We start from the raw sequence: 27,036 nt of genomic DNA, 5'->3' as shown, positions 1-27,036 counted from the left end.
ATATACTTATATTTTATTTTTTAACTATTTTAAAATATAATTTATATATACTTAAAAACTATAAAATTTAAAATTAATAGTGATTAATCTATTATTATGCCTTTATGATAAATTAAAGCGTATAAAGAAACTCTATTAATACTAATTAATTTTAATACAAAAAGAAAATAGTTACTATAATTAAAACCTAAAAAATATTGTATATATAGTGCGATTTTTGTTGTATTACTAAAAATGATAGATGCATAAAATATATTTTATAGGTATTGTTGTATTGTCGAATCTCGATCTATATCCCATGCATCTATATTTTATGACTACCTATTATATATTGGTGATATGTTTAATTAACAATAAAAGTATTCCCATTAACATGAAGATATATTATAATGTAGACAATTGTTCCCAATTAATCTAATTATAATTTATACTCTGATATATAATATTATTATACTGTTCGGTTTTCAAAATATGATTTAAATTAAAACAAATGATACAAATAATAAGTTTTACTAAATAAAATGTTTTATCAATAAGGAAACATATTATGTATAATTCAATATAGTTATGATTAACAAGCTTATATAATAAATAATTATGATATATCATAATATGAATTAATATATGCAATATAGACATTTTTTTTAACCATATTAAATCGATATGAACACTAAATTATATATATTATAATTTATGAAAAAAATTTATGTGACTCTTTTCATATTAATGGTAGTACCCCTTTTTTGGTTGCATATTTAGGCTTTACCACGTGATTAAACATATGTGAATGGTCATATATTTAATTAGTGTTCAAATTATAAAAAATTAAATGCAATATAATACTTAGCCCTAACCCGAATATGGGTTCCACAAACACAACTATGACCCATAACATAAATACTATATAAGCATTATGCAAAAATTATTTATTTCCAATAGACAGTTTCTTAAAATGTGTAAATAATTATTACTATTCCTGAAATAGTCACTACTCTTCGAATCATATATTAATGATTCATTCTCTTCTTTATATTTTTTATTTTTTCTCTTATTTGTTGTTTTTTAAATCGTTTCCGAAATCCAAATAACGAATACTAATATAAAACGTTAAGAAGTATATGATTTTTTGTTAATTTTTGCATATATTTAATGAAAATAATATTTAAATGTAATATTTTTTAATTCCTTATTATTTACCTTATAAACAATTCCCAAGAAAATTGGTATTGCAGTAAATATCAATAAAACTGGAATTAATTTGCTTGCTATCGACGAACTTGATGATGTATCTTCAGAAATTTCTCCAGTTTCTCCAATATGTTCAGTACCTTCTATAGGATATTGTTGTTTATTTGTATCTGTATCGGCTTTAAGTTTCCTTTCTTGAGCATCTGTACATTCTTTTTTTAAATTATCATAATCTTTTGATAAATTTAACAATAGTTGTTTATATGAATTATTTCCAGTAATATCAGAATCGTTCTCAAGTTCTTTATATTTTTTAAAAAATTCATTATTATCTTCCGAATATTTCTTACAATCTTTATTTTCATCATCATCACCATCACCATCTTCATCATCATCAAGTTCACATAATAATTTAAATGCTTTATAAAAATTAGATATAATATGATCATCCATATTAAACAAATACTTTTTTGTATCTATAAGTTCCTTATAATTACCATAATCATAATCATTTAATTCACTTATTTGCACCTTATACTTATCACAATTATTTATGTATGCATTATAAAAATCATTTATATTGTTGTTTTTTATAGTTTTGTTCAGATTTAACATATACCTTAACCATATCAAAATGTAATCAACAATATTGGTGTTATTTCTTGCAGGGGGGGGAAGCAAACCACAATCCTTAATGAATTCATCCAACAAATATAAACATCCAGCACTTATTCTATCCAAATCACTTTGAAAATCATTATTATTACAAGAATTATTTGAAAATTTATTATGATTACAATTATTATTTAAAAGCACAAAATCATTAAATTGATAATTTTTACTATTGTCCAATGTATCGGGAAAAGCATTCCATACATTCTTGAACCTTTTACACTATGAAAACATTTAAAAACAATTAATAAAAATGTGAATTATTAAAATAAAGTTTAATGATATTTATATGTAATACAATATAAAAAAATGTAAAGGAAACTATTATTATTAAAAAATGCATATACCACTTCCTTATTCATTATAATGGGGTTTTATTTTTGATTTGTAAATTGAGTATAGGCATGTTCATTTATATGTATTGCACCAAATGTGTGACGCAAATAACAACTGTCTGTAGTTAAATATATTATATGTTTTTAAATAGTTAAATTAATATAGAATAATAAAATAATGTTATTACTAAAAAAAGGTTTTATTAGTGTTTATGCTAATTAGCTAAGTTACCTTAAATAGAGGATCGATTAATACACTTTTGATTAAATATATATATGATGCATTTTATACAAGAAATGCATTCTTGCTAACATTTGGTATAACTTTATTATAAAAATTAATATACTTTTATAATGAATTTAAAGTATTTTTGAACATAGAAAAGGAATATATTTATATCTTATGTTTTGATGATTGTCCTTCAAAAAATTAAATGCTGAATAAATCTAAAAAAATAAAAATTATATTATTACTATAATCCTTAAAATATATAAATAGTCATTTTTTTAAATATATTAAACTTTTATATATTTGCTTCTAATACTACATACCATGTTTTATTAAAAATATAGTATTTTCAAATTAAGTTGCATTGTTTCCTTTCTATGCAATTATATAAATTTATATTGTTTTTAATGAATGTAGATAAATTCAAAATTCATTTTAATGTGCTCAATAACTTTATTTTTATTCCTACATATTCTATTTTATAAGTATTCCTTATTGGGTAATTTTATAATGTATTTTGCCATATTTTCCATTCTTTAAAACAATTTGCACTGAACCCGTACCTATAAGCTTAAATAAGTCTTTGAATGCATGTTATTTTTAAAATAATGCTCAGTAAATATTAACATATAAATATATATTAATAATATTTTAAAGTATAATAGAAAACTATGTTTAATTAGGTTCTTATATTACCTTAAGAGGAGAGAGATAAGATATATTGCTATTTTAATATATAAATTTAGATAAATATTCATTAAATGTTCTACATAATTCATTTTATTTTATAAATTTTATTGTTATAGTTATCAATGTATATACTTTCAAATAATTTATTAAAAATTCTATATTTTATTAATTCTACAAAAAACAATAATAATATAATACGCGTTAATATTGAATAATAAATGATATTTAATATTAATTAAGTATTTAACAATTTCTCCATTAATCCATATTTTTAGAATATAAAACTACAAATTCCAAATTGAATCATTAACAAATATATAATGTATTATTGTCTTTTCGATAAAATTAATATTTAATTATATGAAGGTTTCACAATAAAATAATATTTTAATATTAACTATTTGTAATTTCTAGATTATATGTATAGGCATATAATAATGCATCATATCTATAATATTAAACTTTATTAATATACTTATATTTTATTTTTTAACTATTTTAAAATATAATATATTTATACCTCAAAATTTAAAAATTAACAGTGATAATCTATTATTAAATCTTTATTATAAATAAATTAAAGCATATGAAGCAACTTCTATTAATACAATTACAACTTCAAAAAATGTTAGAAGCATAACAATAATTTATAGATTATGTTATATTGTCGATTCTCGATCGATATCCCATGCATCTATATTTTATGAATATCTATTATACATTAGTAGTGTGCTTAATTAACATTAAAAATATAATCATTAATATGAAGGTATATTATAATGTAGGCAATTGTTCTAAATGAATCGAATTATAATAATACCCAATCTCATATATAATGCTATTATTACATTTCAATTGGCACAGTATAATTTAAATTAATTATAGCACAATTTATAAGTTTCACTAAATAAAATTTTCATTAAATAAAGAAAAATATTATGATATGCATAATTCAATAAATCCACATATTAACTTTTATATAAGCAATTATGATATATCATAATATGAATTAATATATACAATATATACATTTTATTTTAATCATATTAAATATATATTAACACTTAATTATATATATTATAACTTATGAACAAATGTGATGTATCCTTTTTCATATTAATGGTAATGCTCCTTTGGGAGTACATATTTTTAACTTCATCTCGAAATTAAACATACGGGATGATACATATATTAAATTAGTGTTTAAATTATAAAAAAATAAATGCAATGTAATACTTAGCTCTAACCCGAATATGGGTTCCACAACATAAAAACTATATAAAAATTATACAAAAATTACTTCCCAATAGACAACTTATTAACATATATTAATCATTATTAATATTCGAATCATATATTAATGAATCATTTTCTTCATTATATTTTTTATTTTTTCTCTTAAACATTGTTTTTGAGATCGTTTCCGAAATCCAAGTGACGAATACTAATATAAAAATTTTAAAAAATGTATAATTTATTTATATTCACAAATTAATCAGTGATGAATATATTGTTTAATTGATTTATTATTTACCTTATATTCAATTCCCAAGAAAATTGATACTGCAACAATCATAAATGCAATTGGAATTAGTGTCCTTTTTATTACGAATCTTCGTGAATATGTTGGAAGAGTTGGAAATTGATTACATTTATTTTTTAAATTACAATAATCATCTGATAATGTAGATAATAATTGATTATAGGGGCTGCCTTTACCATTATAATAATCTTCATTAAGTAAATCATATATTTCAGCAAAATTTTTAGCTTTTTCTAAATAATTATCGCAATTTGGGTTTTTTTCAAGCCCAATATACATGTCACATAATAATATAAATGCATAATAAAAATTAGACATATCTATAATACTAATACTCATAAAATTTTGTTTTTTATATATAAGATCCTTATAACTATTATAATCAGTAACACCATATATTTCCTGTTTATACTTATTATCTGTATCATCATTATTTATATATTTTTTATAAAAAGGTTCTATACTGGTGTTTTCATAAATTGGGGTAAAGATTAACATATAACTTAACCATATGATAATGTATTCAACAATATTGATGTTACTTTTTGCAACAGAATTAAACACAGAATTATCCTTAAAGAATGCATCAAGCAAATATAAACATCCAGCACTAATTTTACCGGTATCATCATTACATTTATTACCAGTACAGTAGTCTTTGAAATCATCCTCATTTGTAAATTCATACTTTCCATTACCGCTCAAATTATCGGGAAGCGAGTTCCTTAGATCCTGGAACTTTTGACACTAAGAAATCATTTAAAAACAATTAATAAAAACGTGGATTATTGAAAATTTTATTAAAATAAAGTTTAATGATATTTATATATGGTCAATATAAAAAAATGTAAAGGAAACTATTATTATTAAAAAATGCATATACCACTTGCTTATTCATTATAATAGGGTTTTATTTTTGATTTGTAAATTGAGTAGAAGCATGCTATTTTATATACACTGCCCCTAATATGTGACGTAAATACTTTAACCCTATATATAACAACTGTCTGTAGTTAAATATATTATAACTTTTTAATAATTAAATTATTATACATAATAAAATAATATTATTAGTAAAGAAATGTTCTATTCCTGTTTATCATAATTAGATAAATTACCTTAAATAGAGGGTTACTTAATACATTTTGATTAAATATATATATGATGCATTTTATACAAGAAATGCATTCTTACTAAAATTTTGTATAACTATATTATAAAAATGAATATACATTTATAATGAATTTAAAGTATGTTTGAACATAGAAAAGAAATATATTTATATTTTATGTTTTAATGATTGCCTTTCTAAAACTTAAATACTGTATAAATATAAAAAATGAAAATTATATTATTACTATAATCCTTAAAAGCATATAAATAGCCTTTTTAAAAAATATATTAAATACTATATACTTGTTTCTAATAACATATAATATAGACTTTTCTAAAATTATAATATTTACAAAGTTGTATTGTTCCATTTTCTATCCCCAATACATAAATTTATATTGTTTTTAATTAATGTAGATAAATTAAAAAACAATTTTAATGTGTTAAATAACTTTATTTTTATTCCAATATACCTTATTGGATAATTTTATAATATATTTTACGCATAATTTCCAAGGTTTAAAACGACAATTAACACTGAACCCGTATTTATAAGCTTAAATAAATCTTTGGGTGTAGATTGTTTTTAAAATCATACTTAATAAATATTAAATATTAACACAAATAATTATTGATGAAATTTTTAAGTATAATAGAAAACTATATGTATTAGGTTTTTATATTACCCTTTAGTAGGAGAGAGATAAGATATATTTTCTCTTTTAATATATAAATTAAATTGAATATTCGTTAAATATTCTACATACTTAATTTTATCTTATATATTCTACTGTCATAGTTATCAATGTATATCATTCAAATAATTTATTAAAAATTCTATATTTTATTAATTCTACGATAAAGCAATGATAATATAATATGCGTTAATATAGAATAATCAAATGACATTTAACATGAATTGAGTCTTTAACCCTTTCACCATTGATTCATATTTTTAGAATATAAAACCAAATATCCCAAATTGAATCTTTAACAAATATATAAAAATGATACATTTATAATGTATTATTATTTATCTTTTCGATAATATTAATGTTTAATTATATGAAGGTTCATAATAAAACATTATTTCAATATTAGTTATTGGTAGTTTACTAGATTATATGTATAGGCATATAATAATAACACATCATATCTATAACATAATTTATAATTATTAGAATAAAATATAATATTAAATTTTATTAATATACTTATATTTTTTCTTTTAACTATTTAAAAAATAATTTATTTTTTCCTCAAAACTATAAGGTTTAAAAATTAAAGTGACTAATATAATATTATACCTTTATGGTAAATAAATTAATGTATATATAAGTATCTCTATTATTTGAATTTAAAACTTTAGCATAAAATGAAACTATATAAAATCAAAAATTAAAAGGATAGTATACATATATTTATAATGTAAGTTTTTATTAATATACATATTTTTATTGATTATTAAAAATGTTAGAAACATCATGATATTTTATAGACTATGTTATATTGTCGATTATCGATCGATATTCCATGCATCTATATTTTATGAATATATATTATTACAGTTCAGTTGGATAACATGATTTTAATTAAAATCAATATGCTACAAACAATAAGTTTTACTAAATAAAATATTTCACCAAATAAAGAAATGTATTGTATATTATGATATGCATAATCCAATATAACTCTGGGTTAACATGTCTTATTTAATGACAATTATTATATAGTCAATATCTATATTAATATATACAATATAGACATTTTATTTTAATCATTTAAAATCGATATGAACACTCAATTATATATATTATAATTTATGAAAAAATGTTATGCGACCCTTTTCATATTAATGCCAGTACCTCTTTTTTGGTTGCATATTTAGGCTTCAGCTCGATATTAAAAATGTAGGATGGTACATATATTTAATTACTGTTCAAGTTATAAAAAATTAAATTACAATATAATACTTAACCCTAACCCGAATATGGGTTCCACAAAATAAAAACTATATAAAAATTATGCAAAAATTACTTCGAAATAGACATTTTCTTAAAATATATAAACCATTATTACTATTCCTGGAATAACAACTATTCTTCGAATAATATATTAATGATCAATTTCTTCTTTACTTTTTTAGCTTTTCTCTTAAATGTTGTTTTTGAAATCGTTTCCGAAATCCAAATAACGAATACTAATATAAAATGTTAAGAAGCGTACGGTTGTTTGTTAATGTTTGCATATATATAATGAAAATATTTAAATGTAATATTTTTTAATTTCTTATTATTTACCTTATAAGAAACTCCCAATAAAATTGATGCTGCAACAAATATAATTGAAATTGAAATTAGTATATTTTTTGTTACTGAACTTCGTGGACAAGCTACAAGTGAGATATTATTACATTCAGGACTATATTTTTTTTCAAAATTTTTATAATCATTTGATAAACTAGACAATAGTTGATAATAAGAATTTCCTTTATTAATATTTAAAGCATTTTTAAGTTTTTCATATTTTTCAAACAATTCTCCAGCATTTTCTAAACATGTCTTGCATTGGTAGCCTTCTGCACCAATTTCACTATACATGTTACATAATGATTTAAATGCATCATAAAAATTAGATATATCTTTAATATCAATATTCATCGATCTTATTTTTGTTTCTATAACATCCTTACTAATCTTATTACCACTACTACTATCAGTAGCTATATCCTCATTATATTTACTATTTTCTTTTATATGTTCATTATAAAAAATTTTTAATGTGGTGGGTCCACTTTCTGTTTTTTGATTTAGTTTATAACTTAACCATAAAATAGCATATTCAGCAAGTTGATCACTCTCTAAATTGTCCTCATCACCAATATTCTCAAAATATTTTAGTAATTCTATAAAAATAGAACTAATTTGTTTGTCATAAGTATCACAGATGTTATTAGGACAATTAAAACTTAATAAACTTCCAGAAGTATGTTCTCCCAGGTTGTTCTGATCAAACCCATTAATTATATCACACTACGAATATATTTTACGAATTAAACAAAAAATGTATTAATATAAATATTACTAAAATTAAAATTAATATAATTTATAGGAATGCAACATACAAATAATATAAGAAAAAGGATACATACCACATTAGAAGACATTATAATTAAATTCTGTTATAATTTGGAGATTATGCGGGGTGATGTTGTTTAAATATATTGCATAGAATATATGGTATATTTACTCAAGATCTTTACATAGCAGTTATCTTTCGTTAGACATATTATTCTTAATTTTAACTTCATATAAAATAATAATACATTAGTATTACTAAAATCATATTATACTTATTTTATGATATTTAGATAAACTATCTTAAATAGAGGGCTGCTTACACACTTTGTCATATGTATATATGATGGATTTTATACAAAAATACTATTCTTACTAACATTTGATATAACTTTATTATAAAAATTAATATACTTTTATAATGAATTTAAAAAATATATACTTATACATATGCTTTAATATAAAACAAAACAACGTCCTAAAACTTAAATAATGCATAAATATATAAATTTAAGAAAGTTATTATTATTACAATCCTTAAAGTATATAAATAATTATTTAATAAGATAGAATAAATACTTATATAGTTGTTTCTTATAATATATAATATAGTCTTTTCTAAAATTATAATATTTACAAAGCTTTATTGTTCCAGTTTCTATCCCCAATACATAAATTTATATTGTTTTTAATGAATGTAGATAAATTAAAAAATAATTTTAATGAGTCCGATAACTTTATTTTTATTCCTACATATTCCAATTTATAATTATACCTTTTGGATAATTTTATAATATATTTTACGCATAATTTCCACGGTTTAAAACGACAATTAGTACTGAACCCGTATTTATAACCTTAAATAAGTCCTTAAGTTCATATTGTTTTTAAAATCATACTTAGTAAAAATTAAATATTAACATATAAATAACTATTATGTAAATTTTAAAGTATAATAGAAAACTATGATTGATTAGGTTATTATTTTACCCTTTAATAGGAGAGAGATAAGATATATTAGCTCTTTAATATATATATTTCGCTAAATATTATATATAATTTTATCTTATATATTCTACAGTTATAGTTAATGTATATCATTCAAATAATTTATTAAAAATTCTATATTTTATTAATTCTATGATACAGTAATGTTGTTTTAGATTATAAAATGAGTATTCACTAAACACTAATGTGAATAATAAAATGGCATTTAACATGAATTGAGTCTTTAACCCTTTTTCCATTGCTTTAAATTTTTATAATATAAAACTACATATCCCAAATTGGATCTTTAACAAATATATAGCATTGATACCTGTGTAATGTATTGTTACGTGTCTTTTCGATAAAATTAATATTTAATTATATGAAGGTTTCACAATAAAACAATATTTTAATATTAACTATTGGCAATTTACTAGATTATATGTATAGGCATATAATAATGCATCATATCTATAATATTAAACTTTATTAATATACTTATATTTATTTTTTAACTATTTTAAAATATAATATATTTATACCTCAAAATATAAAGTTTAAAAATTAATAGTGATTAATCTATTATTATACCTTTATGATAAGTTAAAGCGTACAAATAAAATTCTATTAATACAAGGAAATAATAGTAAATACAATTACAACTTCAAAAATATTAGAAGCACAACATAATTTATAGATTATGTTATATTCTCGATTCTCGATCTATATTGCATGTATCTATATTTTATGATTATCTATTATACATTAGTAGTGTGCTTAATTAACATTAAAAATATAATCATTATATGAGGTATATTATAATGTAGGCAATTGTTCCAAATGAATCGAATTATAATTATACTCTATTAATAAAATTATTATACTGTTCTGTTATAAAAATACGATTTAAATTAAAATCAATATGTCACAAATAATAAGTTTTACTAAATAAAATTTTCATTAAATAAAGAAACATATTATGATATGCATAATTCAATAAAACCACATACTAACAAATTTTATATAATAGGAATTATGATATAGCAAATATCTATATTAATATATGCAATATAGACATTTTTTTAAATAATATTAAATCGATATGAGTACTCAATTATATATATTATAACTTTAAATATGTTATGTAACCCCTTTCATATTAATGGCAGTACCCATTTGGGGGGTACATATTTTGAACATCATCTTGTGATTAAACATATGGAATGATACGTATGTTTAATTAGTGTTCGAATTATAAAAAATTAAATAAAGATATAATACTTAGCCCTAACCCGAATATGGGTACCACAACATAAAAACTATATAAAATTATGCAAAAATTGCTTCGAAATAGACAGTTTATTAAAATATATTAATCATTATTATTATTCCTGAAATAATCATTACTCTTCGAATAATATATTAATGATCAGTTTCTTTTTTATTTTTTTAGATTTTCTCTTAATTTTTGTTTTTGAGATCGTTTCCGAAATCCAAATAACGAATACTAATATAAAATATTAAGAAGTATACGATTTATTTGTTAACGTTTGCATATATTTAATGAAAATAAATTTTAATTTCCTTATTATTTACCTTATAAGAAACTCCCAATAAAATTGATGATGCAACAAATATAATTGCAATTGTAATTAGTGTATTTTTTGTTACTGAACTTCGTGGACAAGCTACAAATGGTGACCTATGACTACATTCAAGACTATTATATTTCTCTTTAAATTTATAATAATCACTTGATAAACTAGACAATAGTTGTAAATAAGAACTTCCTTTATTAATATCAAAAGCATTTTTAATTTTTTCACATTTTTCAAAAAATTCTCCAGCACTTTCTAAACATGTCTTGCATTCGTAGCCTTCTGTACCAATTTCACTATACATGTTACATAATGATTTAAGTGCATCATAAAAATTAGATATATCTTTAATATCTATATTCATCGAGCTTATTTGTTTTTTTATAACATCCTTTGTAATCTTATCACCACTTTTAACACCTATATTCTCCTTATAACAACTATTTCTTTCTATATCTTTGGTATAAAACTCGTTTAATGTAGTGGCTCCATTTTGTGCTTTTTGATTTAGTCTATAACTTAACCATAAAATAGCGTATTCAACAAGTTTATCACTATATAAATTCTCATCACTATCTAAACCCTCACTACTAACAATACCATTAAATAAAGATAGCAATGCTATAAACTCAGAGGTAAGTTTTGGGTCATCATTACTACAGTTATCATAAGAGAATAACATATTTAATAAACTTCCAGAAGTATGTTCTCTCGTTTTTTTCGTATCTTCATCAAAATATTTATCGATCGTATTAATTGCATCACACTACGAATATATTTTACAAATTAAACAAAAAATGTATTGATATAAATGTTACTATAATTAAAATTAATATAATTTATAGGAATGCAACATACGAATAATATAAGAAAAAAAATATATACCACTTCATCAAACATTATAATGAAATTCTGTTATAATTTGGAGATTATGCGGGGCGATGTTATTTATATATGTTGTATTTACTTAAGCTCTTTATGTAGCAGTTATCTTTCGTTAGACATATTATTCTTAATTCTAACTTCATATAAAATAATAATATATTAGTATTATTAAAATCATATTATACTTATTTTATGACATTTAGCTAAACTATCTTAAATAGAGGGTTGCTTATACACTTTTCCATATGTATATATGATGCATTTTATACAAAAAATACTATTCTTATTAACATTTGGTATAACTTTATTATAAAAATGGATATACTTTTATAATGAATTTAAAAAATGTATACTTATACATATCCTTTAATACAGAACACAAACAACGTCCTAAAACTTAAATACTGTCCACATATAAAAAATTAAGAAAGCTATTATTAGAATCCTTAAAGTATATAAATAGTCATTTTTTAAAATATATTAAATATTTACATGATTGTTTCTTATAATATATAATATGGTTTTTTCTAAAATAATAGCATTTTCAAATTTAGTTACATGCTCCACTTTCTATGCAAATTATATAAATTTATATTATTTTTATTTAATATAGATAAATTAAAAAATAATTTTAATGCGTTAAATAACTTTATTTTTATTCCTACATATTCTAATTTATAAGTATTCCTTATTGGGTAATTTTATAATATATTTTACGCATAATTTCCACGGTTTAAAACGACAATTATCACTGAACCCGTATTTACAAGCTTAAATAAGTCTTTAAGTTCATATTGTTTTTAAAATCATACTTAGTAAATATTAAATATTAACATATAAATAAGTATTGGTGCAAATTTTAAAGTATAATATAAAACTATTTGTAAATAGGTTGTTATATTGTCCTTTAAGAGGAGAGAGATAAGATATATTAGCTATTTTAATATATAAATTTAGATAAATATTTTCTATATACTATGCATTGTTCATTCTTTTCTTATATATTTATTGATATAGTTATCAATGTATGTACATTCAAATAATTTATTAAAAATTCTATATTTTATTAATTATATAGTAACGTAATGTTTTAGATTAAAAAATGATTATTCAATAAAAACTAATAATATAATAAGAGTTAATATGGAATAATAAAATGACAGTTAACATGAATTGAGTCATTATAATTTTCTCCATGGATCCAAATTTTTATAATATAAAACCACATATCCCGAAGTGGATCTTTAACAAATATATAAAAATTATATCATTATAATGCATTATTATTTGTCTTTTCGATAATATTAATGTTTATTATATGAAGGTTTCACAATAAAATAATATTTCAATATTAGTTATCGATAGAGTATTTTATTAAATTATATGTATAGGCATATAATAATAACGTATTATATCTATCATATTATTTATAATTATTATAACAAAATATAATTCGAAATTTTATTAATATACTTATATTATATTTTTTAAATCTTTTAAAATATTATTTATTTATACCTCAAAATATAAAATTTAAAAATTAATAGTGATTAATCTATTATTATACTTTATGATAATTAAATTAATATATATATATAAATATTCCTACCAATATAAATTAGAACATTAGAATAAATTCAAATTATTGAAATGAAAAAAATAGTATTATATATATTTATAATTTATAAATTTATTATAATATATCTATAGTACATTTTTTATGTATTACTAAAAATGTTAGATGCATAAAATGCCTTTTATAGATAACGTTGTATTGTCGATTCTCGATCGATATTTTATGAATATCTATTATTACAGTTCAGTTGGATAACATGATTTAAATCAAAATAAATATGATACAAGTTATAAGTTTTACTAAATAAAATTTTCATAAAATATAGAAACATATTATGACATGCATAATTCAATATAGCTCTGGGTTATCAAGGCTTATGTAATAGGCAATTATGATATAGATAATATGAATTAATATATGCAATATAGGCATCTTATTTTAATCATATTAAATCGGCATGAACACTCAATTATATATATTATAACTTATGAAATTTGATGCGGCCCTTTTCATATTAATGGATATATCCCCTTTTTTGTTACATATTTGGATTTTATTTCGAGATTAAACATATGGGATGGTACATATATTTAATTAGTGTTCAAATTATAAAAAATTAATACAATGCAGCACTTAACCCTAACCCGAACATGGGTCCCACAACATAAAAACTATATAAAAATTATGTAAAAATTACTTCCCAATAGACAGTTTATTAACATATATAAATAATTATTACTATTCCTAAATAGTCACTCTCTTCGAATCATATATTAATGATTTATTCTCTTCTTTATATTTTTTATTTTTTCTCTTATTTGTTGTTTTTTAAATCGTTTCCGAAATCCAAATAACGAATACTAATATAAAAAATATAAACGCATTATTTTTTGTTAACGTTTGGATATATATAATGAAAATAATTTTTCAATCCCTTATTATTTACCTTATAAGAAATTCCTAAAAGAAATGCTATTGCACCAAATACCGATAAAACTGAAATTAATTTGTTTCCTATCGACGAACTTGATGATGTATCTACAGAACTGTGTACAAGATTTTGTTCTGTTCCTTTCGGTTGAGAGGACGAAATCTTGTTACATTCATTTTTTAATTTATTATAATCAGTTGATAAAGCAGATAATATTTCTTTATATGGACTTCTATCAGTAATATCAGAATCATTCTTAAGTTCTTTATATTTTTTAAAAAATTCATTATCATCATCCAAATATTTCTTGCATTTTTTATTATTTCCATTAAATTCATAATACATGTTACATAATGATTTAAATGGAGCATAAAATTTAGATATAGCTTTAATATCCATATTCACAATTTTTTTTTCTAAAAAATCCTTATAACTATTATACCCCTTAAAACCAGCTATAGGATTTGTATACTTTTGATGAATTTTTATATCTTTATCATAAAAATATTTTAGACTGTCGTTTGATTCATTTTTCTTTAGGTTTAACATATAACTTAACCATATCATAATGTAATAAAAAATATCGTTTTTACTTTTTTCATCAAAGTTAAACAAATCAGAACCTCCAAAGAATCCACTAAGCAAATAAAAAAATCCAGCACTAATTTTTTCGATATCATTATCACATGTATTACCGTCACAATGACTATTTAAAAAATTAGTATCTTTAAATTTGTATTCTCCACTACTGTTCAATTCATCGGGAAATGCCTCCCATATATTCTCGAATTTTTCACACTAAGAAAACATTTAAAAACAATTAATAAAAATGTGTATTATTGAAAATTTTATTAAAATAAAGTTTAATGATATTTATATATAATACAATATCAAAAATGTATATACCACTTTCTTATCCATTGTGATGAAATTTCATTTTATATTTGTAAATTGAGTAGAATCATGCTATTTTATATACGATGCTCCAAATATGACGTAAATATTTTAATCCTATATATAACAACTGTCTGTAGTTAAATGTATTATAAATTTTTAATAATTAAATTATTATACACAATAAAATAATGTTATTAGCAAAGAAACTTTATATATCTATTTATCATAATTAGCTAAATTACCTTAAATAGAGGGATGCTTAATAAACTTTTGATTAAATATATGATACATTTTATATAAAAATGACTATTATTAATAAAATATCGTATAACTTTATTATAAAAATATATCAATTTTTATAATGAATTTAAAGTATGTTTGAACATAGAAAAGGAATATATTTATATCTTATGTTTTGGTCATTGTCCTTCAAAAAATTAAATACTGCATAAATCTAAAAAATTACAAATTATATTATTACCATAATCCTTAAAAGCACATAAATAGTCACTTTTTAAAATATATTAAATTTATATATACTGTTTCTTATTATATATAATATAGTTTTTTCTAAAATTATAACATTTACAAAATAAGTATAATTATTCACTTTTTTAATTGCATATACATAATTTTAATATTGTTTTTATTTAATATAGATAACTTTACAATCTATGTTAACGAGTCCAATAACTTTAGTTTTATTCCTATATAATTAAATTTAGAAATATACCTTATTATATAATTTTATAATATATTTTGCACATATTTCTCACGGTTTGAAACGACAATTAACACTGTAACCGTATTTATATGCTTAAATAAGACTTTTAATGCATATTGTTTTTAAAATGATACTTAGTAAATATTAATACATAAATAACTATTGATGCAAACTTTAAAGTATAATATAAAACTATGCGTAATTAAATTGTTGTATTTACATTTTAGATAGGAGAGATAAGGGAATTATACTTTTTTAAGACAAGAATATAACCATATTAAATTTACCTATTCTATATAGTTAATTATGTATTGTATTCCTTTAACATTAAAGCTTTCAATTCGTATATACATTAAAAATGCATTAGAATTATTTTCTAAATATATAGTTTACTTTTATATTTTATAATAAACTATATTTTTAAGAAAACTATATAATTATTAATATTACTTTGCTTGGTAGCGTTAATTCTAATATTATAGCATTAAATCTTACTTAAATAAGTGTTATAATATTTCATTTGATGTTTTTTGCATATAATTTTAATCTTATTACAAATTTAATAATATATATCAACTTATTCGAATCAAATGAATTTAATGATTTTTTCGTATTTAATACTTTATCTATTGTTATTACTATTATTATTACTGTTATATCACTGTATAGTACAACGAAATAATTAATGTGCTTAATCAAAATGCTTTAAATCAATTAGTAATTTTTTTGTTTCATTGTTTTAAAGTATAGTATTTATAACATATTATTTAGCAATAACAATATATTTGTGAATTATATATATGTAACAACCTAATAAAAATATTATTAATTCAAATTAAATTAATTATTACATATCATTATATTTTGCATTAATATATAATTGTATATATTCCCAAATTTAACATATTTCAGTTTTAGTCATTTATACAATATTATATATATAAATATTAGAATAATAACGTTAATTTTATATACCAAGTTGTTTATAAGTATAACAAACTATAATATTAAATTTTATTATATACTTACATTTTATTTTTTAACTATTTTAAAATATAATTATTTATACCTCAAAACTATAAAGTTTACAAATTAATAGTGATTAATATAATGTTATACCTTTATGATAAATTAAAGCGTATAAACTTCTATTAATACAAATGTAAAATACAAGAGAATAGTAGCTACAATTAAAACTTAAAAAATGTTAGAAGCGTAATAATATTTTATAGACAATGTTATATTGTCGATTCTCGGTCGATATTCCATGCATCTATATTTTATGAATATCTATTATTACAGTTATGTTGGCGTAATATAATTTAAACTAAAATAAATATGATACAAATAATAAGTTTTACTAAATAAAATTTTCATCAAATAAAGAAACATTGCGTTATGAAATATTCGATATAACCGCAGATTAACAAATTTTATATAATAGACAATTATGGTGTTGAATAATACGAATTAATATATGCAATATAGACATTTTTTTTAATCATATTAAATTCATATGAACACTTAATTATATATATTATAACTTATAAAATATGTTATGTAACCCCTTCCACATTAATGGTTATATCCACTTTTTGGTTGCATATTTGGACTTTATATGTGATTAAACATACGGAATGATATATATATTAAATTAGTATTTAAATTATAAAAAATTAAATGCAATATAATACTTAGCCCTAACCCGAATGTGGGTTCCATAAACATAACCCTGACCCTATAACTTAAAAACAATATAAAAACTATGATCAAAAATTACTCCCCAATAGACAGTTTCTTAAAATATATCAACCATTATTACTATTCCTGGAATAACCAATGCTCTTCGAATCATATATTAATGATCCATTTTCTTCTTTATTTTTTTAGCTTTTCTCTTAAATGTTGTTTTTGACCTCGTTTCCGAAATCCAAATAACGAATACTAATATAAAAATTTTAAGAAAAATTTGATTTTTTTGTTAATTTTTCCATATATTTAATGAAAATAATATTTAAATGTAATATTTTTAATTCCTTATTATTTACCTTATAAGCAATTCCCAAGAAAATTGGTATTGCAACTAATATCGATAAAATTGGAATTAATTTGCTTGTTATCGAACTTGATGTAGCTTCAGAAATTATTTTTTTTATATCTGGAGTGGATGGAAATTTTTTACATTTTGTTTTTAAATTGTCATAATCAGTTAATAAATTAATCAATACATAAAAATAGCGGATATTTTCACCAATGTTATGATCTATGATAATTTTTTTATATGTTTCAACAAATTGATTAGCTTTTTCAGAAGATTTCTCGCAAATTGAGTCTTTTGGATCAACCTCAATATATATGTCACATAATGTACTAAATGCATCATATAATTTAGATATAATGCTCTTATCCATACTTAAAATATATTTATTTTTATCTATAAGATCCTTATAATTTTTATAAGTAGTAACCTCGTTTATTTCCTTTTTATAGCTCTCGTCAGTTTCTATATATTTATTATAAAATTCATTTAGACTGCCTTTTTCTTCACTTTTGATCAGGCTGAACACATAACTTAACCATATCAAAATGTATTGAACAATATAGATGTTTCCTTTTGCAACCTTTTCAAACTCAGACTTATCCTTAAAGAATGTTTCAAAAATATATAAACATCTAGCATTAATTTTAGCGGTATCATCATCACAATTTCCACCATTACAGTAATTTTTGTAATCATTATCATCTGTAAATCGATAACTTATACCATCGTCCGAATTGAAAATCACGTTCCTTAAAGGAATTAACGTTCCACACTAAGAAAGAAGTTAAAAACAATTAATAAAAACGCGAATTATTAAAAGTTTTATTAAAATAAAGTTTAATGATATTTATATATGGTCAATATCAAAAAATGTAAAGGAAATTATTATTAAAAAATGCATATACTATATCAGCATCCATTATAATGGGATTTTATTTTTGATTTGTAAATTGAGTAGAATCATGCTATTTTATATACGATGCACCAAATATGAAACGCAAATACTTTAACCCTATATATAACTGTCTGTAGTTAAATATATTATAAAATTTCCAATAATTAAATTAATATAGAATAATATAATAATATTATCACTAACGAAAGTTACATTACTTTTTATGATAATTAGCTAAATTACTTTAAATAGAGGTTTTTTAATACACTTTTGATTAAATATATATATGATGCATTTTATACAAGAAATCCATTCTTACTAACATTTTGTATAACTATATTATAAAAATGAATATACATTTATAATGAATTTAAAGTATGTTTAAACATAGAAAAGAAATATATTTATATCTTATGTTTTAATGAATGTCCTTCAAAAATTTAAATACTGTATAAATCTATAAAATAAAAATTATATTATTACTATAATCCTTAAAATATATAAATAGTCATTTTTTTAATATATTAAACTTTTATATATTTGCTTCTAATACTATATACAATGCTTTATTAAAATTATAATGTTTTCAAATTAAGTTATGTTACTTACATCTCTATGTAAATTATATAAATTTATATTGTTTTTAATGAATGTAGATAAATTCATAATCCATTTTAATGAGTTCGATAACTTTATTTTTATTCCTATATACTTCAATTTAGAAGTATATCTTATTGGGCAATTTTATAATATATTTTGCCATATTTTCCATTCTTTAAAACAATTTGCACTGAACCCATACTTATAAGTTTAAATAAGTCTTTGAATGCATATTATTTTTAAAATAATACTTAGCAAATATTAACAAATAAATAAGTATTGGTGCAAATTTAAAGTGTAATAGAAAACTATGTTTAATTAGGTTGTTATATTACCTTTAAGAGGAGAGAGATAAGATATATTGCTATTTTAATATATAAATTTAGATAAATATTCATTAAATGTTCTACATAGTTCATTTTTATCTTATATATTTTATTTGTTTAGTTATCAATGTATATACATTCAAATAATTTATTAAAATTTCTATATTTTATTAATTCTACATAAAACTATGATAATATAATATTGAATAATAAAATGATATTTAATATTAATTAAGTATTTAACCCTTTCTCCATTAATCCATATTTTTAGAATATAAAACTACAAATTCCAAATTGAATCATTAACAAATATATAATATATTGTTATGTCTTATCGATAAAATTAATATTTAATTATATGAAGGTTTCACAATAAAACAATATTTTAATATTAACTATTGGTAATTTCTAGATTATATGTATAGGCATATAATAATGCATCATATCTATAATATTAAACTTTATTAATATACTTATATTTTATTTTTTAACTATTTTAAAATATAATATATTTATACCTAAAAATTTAAAAATAAATAGTGATAATCTATTATTAAATCTTTATTATAAATAAATTAAAGCGTATGAAGGAACTTCTATTAATACAAGAAGATCATAGTAACTACAATTACTACTTCAAAAAATGTTAGAAGCATAACAATAATTTATAGATTATGTTATATTGTCGATTCTCGATCGATAATCATGAATCTATATTTTATGATTATTTATTATTTTATATTAGCAGTGTGCTTAATTAACATTAAAAATATAATCATTAATATGAAGGTATATTGTAATGTAGATGAATATTCAAAACTAATCGAATTATAATATATACCTCATATATAATATTATTATACTTTTCGGTTATAAAAATACGATTTAAATTAAAATCAATATGTCACAAATAATAAGTTTTACTAAATAAAATTTTCATAAAATAATGAAACATATTATGATATGCATAATTCAATATAACAAAATATTAACTTTTATATAGGCAATTATGATATAGCATAATATGAATTAATATATGTAATATAGTTATTTTAGTTTAATCATATTAAATATATATTAACACTCAATTATATATATTATAACTTATGAAAAAATGTTATACAACCCCATTTATATTAGCTTATCCCCATTTTGGGTTGAATATTTGGGCATCATCTCTTGATTAAACATACGGGATGATACATATATTAAATTAGTGTTTAAGTTATAAAAAATTAAATGCAATGTGATACTTAGCCCTAACCCGAATATGGGTTCCATAACATAAAAACTATATAAAAATTATGCAAAAATTACTTCCCAATAGATAGTTTCTTAAAATACATCAATCATCATATTCAGAATAATTTATTAATGATCAGTTTCTTCTTTACTTTTTTAGATTTTCTCTTAAATGTTGTTTTTGAGATCGTTTCCGAAATCCAAATAACGAATACTAATATAAAATGTTAAGTATACGATTTATTTGTTAAAATTTGCATATATAATGAAAATAATTTTTAAATTCCTTATTATTTACCTTATAAGAAACTCCCAATAAAATTGATGATGCAACAAATATAATTGCAATTGTAATTAGTGTATTTTTTGTCACTGGACATTCTGTCACTGGACAATTTGTCATTGGACTATTTGTCACTGGACTATTTGTCACTGGACATTCTGTCACTGGACTTTTTGTCACTGAACTTCGTGAACAAGCTTCAAAGGATTCGGTATTACTACATACTTTTTTATATTTCTCTTTAAATTTGTCATAATCATTTGATAAACTATACAATAGTTGAAAATAAGAACTTCCTTTATTAATATCTAAACCATTTTTAAGTTTTTCATATTTTTCATAAAATTCTTTAGCATTTTTTAAACATGTATTGCATTGGAGATTTTTTTTATCAACTTCACCATCCATCATACATAATAATTTAAATATTTCATAAAAATTAGATATATCTTTAATATTCATATTCATCGATTTTATTTTTGCATCTATAACATCTATCTTAATCTTATTATTACTATCACCAATTGTTTCCTGATTATAATGACTATTTTTTTTTATATGTTCAGTATAAAAATCGTTTAATGTAGTGGTTCCATTTTCTGTTTTTTGATTCAGTATGTGACATAACCATAAAATAGCGTATTCAGCAATTTTATCACTCTCCATATTTTTCATATCAACAACTTCCTTATAGAAACCTAGCAATCCTATAAAAGCAGAACTAATTTTTTTGTTATTATCATTATCACAATTATTATCAGGACAATACTTATTGGTATAACTTCCACTAAACGTATAATTTTTAGAATTTCGATCGAAGACAAGACCATTATCAGCTGTTGTAAGTCCATCACACTATGAATATATTTTACGAATTAAAGAAAAGAATGTATTAATATAAATGTTACTAAAATGAAAATTAATATAATTTATAGTTAATGCAACATCGAAATAATGTAAGAAAAAGGATATATACCAGATTAACAGGCATTATAATGAAATTCCGTTATAATTTGGAGATTATGTGAGATGATGCTATTTATATATATTGCATAAATATATGTTATATTTACTTAAGCTCTTTACATACCAATTATATTTCGTTAGATATATTCTTAATTTTAACTTCATATAAAATAATAATATAGTAGTATTACTAAAATCATATTATACTTATTTTATGACATTTAGCTAAATTACCTTAAATAGAGTGTTGCTTAATACAGTTTTGATTAAATATAAATATGATACATTTATACAAAAAATAGTATTCTTACTAACATTTGGTATAACTTTATTATAAAAATGGATATACTTTTATAATGAATTTAAAAAATATATACTTATACATATGCTTTAATATAGAACATAAGCAACGCCCTAAAACTTAAATACTGTATAAATTTAAAAATAAAAAAGTTTTATTATTATTATTATTATTATTATTATTATTATTATAATCCTTAAAACCATATAAATAATAATTTTTTAAAATATATTAAATATTTATATACTTGTTTCTTATAATATATAATATAGTTTTTTCTAAAATTATAGTATTTTAAAGTTATATGCTCCACTTTTTATGCAAATTATATAAATTTAATATTACTTTTAATTAATATATATACATTCCAATTATATTTTAACATTTTAAATAACTTTATTTTTATTCCTACATATTCTAATTTATAAGTATTCCTTATTGGGTAATTTTATAATATATTTCCACATCTTTTCCATTTTTTAAAACAACAATTAGCACTGAACCCGTATTTATAAGCTTAAATAATTCTTTGAATTTAGATTGTTTTTAAAATAATACTTAGTAAATATTAAACATATATACCTACTGATGATATTTTAAAGTATAATAGAAAACTATGTTTAATTAGGTTGTTATATTCCCCTTTAAGAGAAGAGAGATAAGATATATTTCCTCTTTTAATATATAAATTTAGATAAATATTCGTTAAATGTTCTGCACTGTTCATTATTATCTTATATATTTTATTGTTATTGTTATCAATGGATATACATTAAAATAATTCGTTAAATTTTCTATATTTTATTAATTCTATGGTAAAACAACGACAATATAATATGCGTTAATATGGAATAATCAAATGACATTTAACATGAATTGAGTCTTTAACCATTTCACCATTGATTCATATTTTTAGAATATTAAACCACATATCCCAAATTGAATCATTAACATATATATAACATTGGTACCTTTATAATGTATTATTATGTGTCTTTTCGATAATATTAATGTTTAATTATATTAATTTTCCACAAAAAACAATATTTCAATATTAGTTACTAGTAGAGTAATTTATTATATTATATTTATAGGGGTATAATAATAGCGTTATTCTATCTATCATATTATTTATAATTATTAAAACAAAATATGATAAAAAATTTATTAATATAGTTATATTTTATTTTTTTAAAATTTTAAATGTAATATATTTATACTTAAAAACTATAAAGCTTAAAAATTAATATTAATTAATATAATGTTATATCTTTATAGTAAATAAACTAATGTATATATAAGTATCTCTATTATTTGAATTTAAAACTTTACCATAAAATTATAAAATATATAATCGAAAGTTAAAAGGATAGTATCCCTATATCTATAATGTACTTTTTTATTAATATGCATATTTTTATTGATTATTAAAAATGTTAGATGCATAAAATGCCTTTTATAGATAATGTTGTATTCTCGATTCTCGATCGATATTTTATGACTATCAATTATATATTGGTAATATGTTTAATTAATCTTAAAAACACACATATTAATATGAAGGTATATTATAATGTAGAGGGATATTCAAAATGAATCTAATTATAATTTATACTATGATATATAATATTATTATACTATTTGGTTATCAAAATACGATTTAAATTAAAACAAATGATACAAATAATAAGTTCTGCTAAATAAAATGTTTCATCAAATAAAGAAATATATTATGATATGCATAATTCAATATAACTTTGGGTTAACAAATCTTATATAATAAATAATTATGATATGTCATAATATGAATTAATATATGCAATATAAACATTTTATTTTAATCATATAAAATCGGCATGAAGACTCAATTATATGTATTATAATTTATGAAAAAATATGATTTTGTTCTTTTCATATTAATGGAAGTACCCCTTTGGGGGCGCATATTTGGATTTCATCTCGATATTAAACGTACGGATATAGTATATTTATTTAATTAGTGTTCAAATTATAAAAAAATAAACAAAGATATAATACTTAGCCCTACCCCCAACATGGGGTCCACAACATAAAAGCTATATAAATATATGCAAAAATTACTTATCTCCAAATAAACAGTTTCTTAACATATATCAATCATTATTAATCCTTGAATCATATATGAATGATCCATTTTCTTCTTTATTTTTTTAGCTTTTCTCTCAAATGTTTTTGAGCTCGTTTCCGAATTCCACATAGCGAATACTAATATAAAATGAAGAAATATATGATTTTTTTGTTAACGTTTGCATATATATAATGAAAATAATATATAAATATTATATTTTTTAATTCCTTATTATTTACCTTATAAGAAATTCCTAACAAAATTGCTACTGCAACTATTATCGATAAAACTGGAATTAATTTGCTTGCTATCGACGAACTTGATGATGTAACTTCAGAAATGTGTCCAGAAATTTGTTTAGAACATTTTTCAGGAATTTTTGTTTTGTCTATCGTTGGAAGCGATGAACTATCGTTACATTTCTTTTTAAAATTATCATAATCAGTTGATAAAGTACACAATAATTGTTTATATGAACTGTCATCAGTATTATTAGGATCTCCATTAAGTTTTTCATATTTTTCAACAAATTGTTTAGCTTTTTCCGAATATTGTGTGCAATCTTTCTTATTTTCATCAAATTCATTATACATTTCACATAATAATTTAAATGGATCATAAAATTTAGATATATCTTTAATCTTCATATTCATCAATTCTTTTTTTTTATTTATAAGATCATCATAACTATTATAAGCACCAGCATCGTATATAGAATTTTTATACTTATTATTATCTATATAATTACTATAAAACATATCTATAGTGTTAATGCTGTTATCTTTCTTTAGGTTAAACATATAACTTAACCATATCATAATGTATTCAACAATATTGATATTACTTTTTGCAACAGACTCAAACACAGAAGAATTACCAAAGAATTCATTAAAAAAATATAAAAATCCAGCATTCATTTTATTGATATAACTAGTACAATTATTAGTACAATAGGTTTTGAAAAGTTTATCATCATTAAAATGATACTTTTCATTAACCAATTTATCGGGAAAATCCTCCCATACATTCTTGAACCTTTTACACTACGAAAACATTTAAAAAAGTATAATAAAAGTATACGCTAATGAAACTCTTATAAAATAAAATTTAATGATATTTATATATAATGCAATGTCAAAAAATGTAAAGGAAATTGTTAAAAAATGCATATACCACTTCGACATTCATTATAATGGGATTTTATTTTTGATTTGTAAATTGAGTAAACTCATGCTGTTTTATATACTGTCCCCAATATGTGACATAAATACTTTAATCCTATATATAGCAACTGTTTGTATTTAAATATATTATAATTTTTTTAATGATTAAATTAATATAGAACAATAAAATAATATTATTACTAAAGAAACGGTCTATTCCTTTTTTTGATAACTACTAAGCTGCCTTAAATTGGAGATATTTAATACATTTTGGTCAGATGTATAATTTATGATTATTAGTAACATCCATCATAATTTTATTAAAAAAATTTAAGTAGTTTAGTAATGAATTTAAAATACTCCCTCTTATATTTATGTCTCAATATAGAAAAATACAATTTTTTTTTCTCATTCTTTAATAAATATATTTATATCCTGAACCCGTAAATACATAAAAATTAATAAATCTATTATTAGTATAATTTTTAAAAGTATATAAATATATATTTATATACTTGTTTCTTATAATATATAATATAGTTTTTTCTAAAATTATAACATTTACAAAGTTACAGTGTTTCATTTTCTATACAAATTATATAAATTCATAATCCATTTTAATGATTCTGATAACTACATTTTGATTTTTACATACTTCAATTTATAA

General features: G+C 20.3%; 8 protein-coding genes across 8 annotated transcripts; all 8 read right to left on the bottom strand.

The window, feature by feature from the left end:
- Positions 1-1,007: 1,007 nt before the first annotated feature.
- Positions 1,008-2,222, bottom strand: PY17X_1047101 (PIR protein; the record flags this gene model as incomplete). Its single annotated transcript, XM_022956386.2, has 3 exons — positions 1,008-1,094; positions 1,198-2,082; positions 2,208-2,222. 3 exons carry the CDS (start codon positions 2,220-2,222, stop codon positions 1,008-1,010), a joined length of 987 nt encoding a protein of 328 aa, XP_022810980.2.
- Positions 2,223-4,471: 2,249 nt separating this feature from the next.
- Positions 4,472-5,555, bottom strand: PY17X_1047001 (PIR protein; the record flags this gene model as incomplete). Its single annotated transcript, XM_022956394.2, has 3 exons — positions 4,472-4,558; positions 4,649-5,404; positions 5,541-5,555. The coding sequence occupies 3 exons, from the start codon at positions 5,553-5,555 to the stop codon at positions 4,472-4,474; spliced, it is 858 nt and encodes a 285-aa protein (XP_022810981.2).
- Positions 5,556-7,904: 2,349 nt separating this feature from the next.
- On the bottom strand, positions 7,905-8,936 carry PY17X_1046901 (PIR protein; the record flags this gene model as incomplete). The annotated part of the gene is made up of 3 exons (XM_022956404.2): positions 7,905-7,970; positions 8,071-8,802; positions 8,922-8,936. The coding sequence occupies 3 exons, from the start codon at positions 8,934-8,936 to the stop codon at positions 7,905-7,907; spliced, it is 813 nt and encodes a 270-aa protein (XP_022810982.2).
- A 2,339-nt stretch (positions 8,937-11,275) lies between these two features.
- PY17X_1046801 (PIR protein) lies at positions 11,276-12,332 on the bottom strand (the record flags this gene model as incomplete). The annotated part of the gene is made up of 3 exons (XM_022957767.1): positions 11,276-11,341; positions 11,431-12,198; positions 12,318-12,332. The coding sequence occupies 3 exons, from the start codon at positions 12,330-12,332 to the stop codon at positions 11,276-11,278; spliced, it is 849 nt and encodes a 282-aa protein (XP_022811157.1).
- A 2,334-nt stretch (positions 12,333-14,666) lies between these two features.
- Positions 14,667-15,745, bottom strand: PY17X_1046701 (PIR protein; the record flags this gene model as incomplete). Its single annotated transcript, XM_034637563.1, has 3 exons — positions 14,667-14,753; positions 14,840-15,622; positions 15,731-15,745. The coding sequence occupies 3 exons, from the start codon at positions 15,743-15,745 to the stop codon at positions 14,667-14,669; spliced, it is 885 nt and encodes a 294-aa protein (XP_034493512.1).
- Positions 15,746-18,323: 2,578 nt separating this feature from the next.
- PY17X_1046601 (PIR protein) lies at positions 18,324-19,406 on the bottom strand (the record flags this gene model as incomplete). The annotated part of the gene is made up of 3 exons (XM_034637562.1): positions 18,324-18,389; positions 18,494-19,258; positions 19,392-19,406. 3 exons carry the CDS (start codon positions 19,404-19,406, stop codon positions 18,324-18,326), a joined length of 846 nt encoding a protein of 281 aa, XP_034493511.1.
- Positions 19,407-21,697: 2,291 nt separating this feature from the next.
- Positions 21,698-22,823, bottom strand: PY17X_1046501 (PIR protein; the record flags this gene model as incomplete). Its single annotated transcript, XM_022957769.1, has 3 exons — positions 21,698-21,763; positions 21,848-22,687; positions 22,809-22,823. 3 exons carry the CDS (start codon positions 22,821-22,823, stop codon positions 21,698-21,700), a joined length of 921 nt encoding a protein of 306 aa, XP_022811159.1.
- Positions 22,824-25,280: 2,457 nt separating this feature from the next.
- Positions 25,281-26,394, bottom strand: PY17X_1046401 (PIR protein; the record flags this gene model as incomplete). Its single annotated transcript, XM_022957770.1, has 3 exons — positions 25,281-25,343; positions 25,446-26,249; positions 26,380-26,394. The coding sequence occupies 3 exons, from the start codon at positions 26,392-26,394 to the stop codon at positions 25,281-25,283; spliced, it is 882 nt and encodes a 293-aa protein (XP_022811160.1).
- Positions 26,395-27,036: the final 642 nt, after the last annotated feature.

This window comes from Plasmodium yoelii (assembly GCF_900002385.2).
Source record: "Plasmodium yoelii strain 17X genome assembly, chromosome: 10".
Lineage (NCBI taxonomy): Eukaryota > Apicomplexa > Aconoidasida > Haemosporida > Plasmodiidae > Plasmodium > Plasmodium yoelii.
The sequence above is the reverse complement of the archived record's forward strand: the minus strand, read 5'-3'. Positions and strand labels throughout refer to the sequence as shown.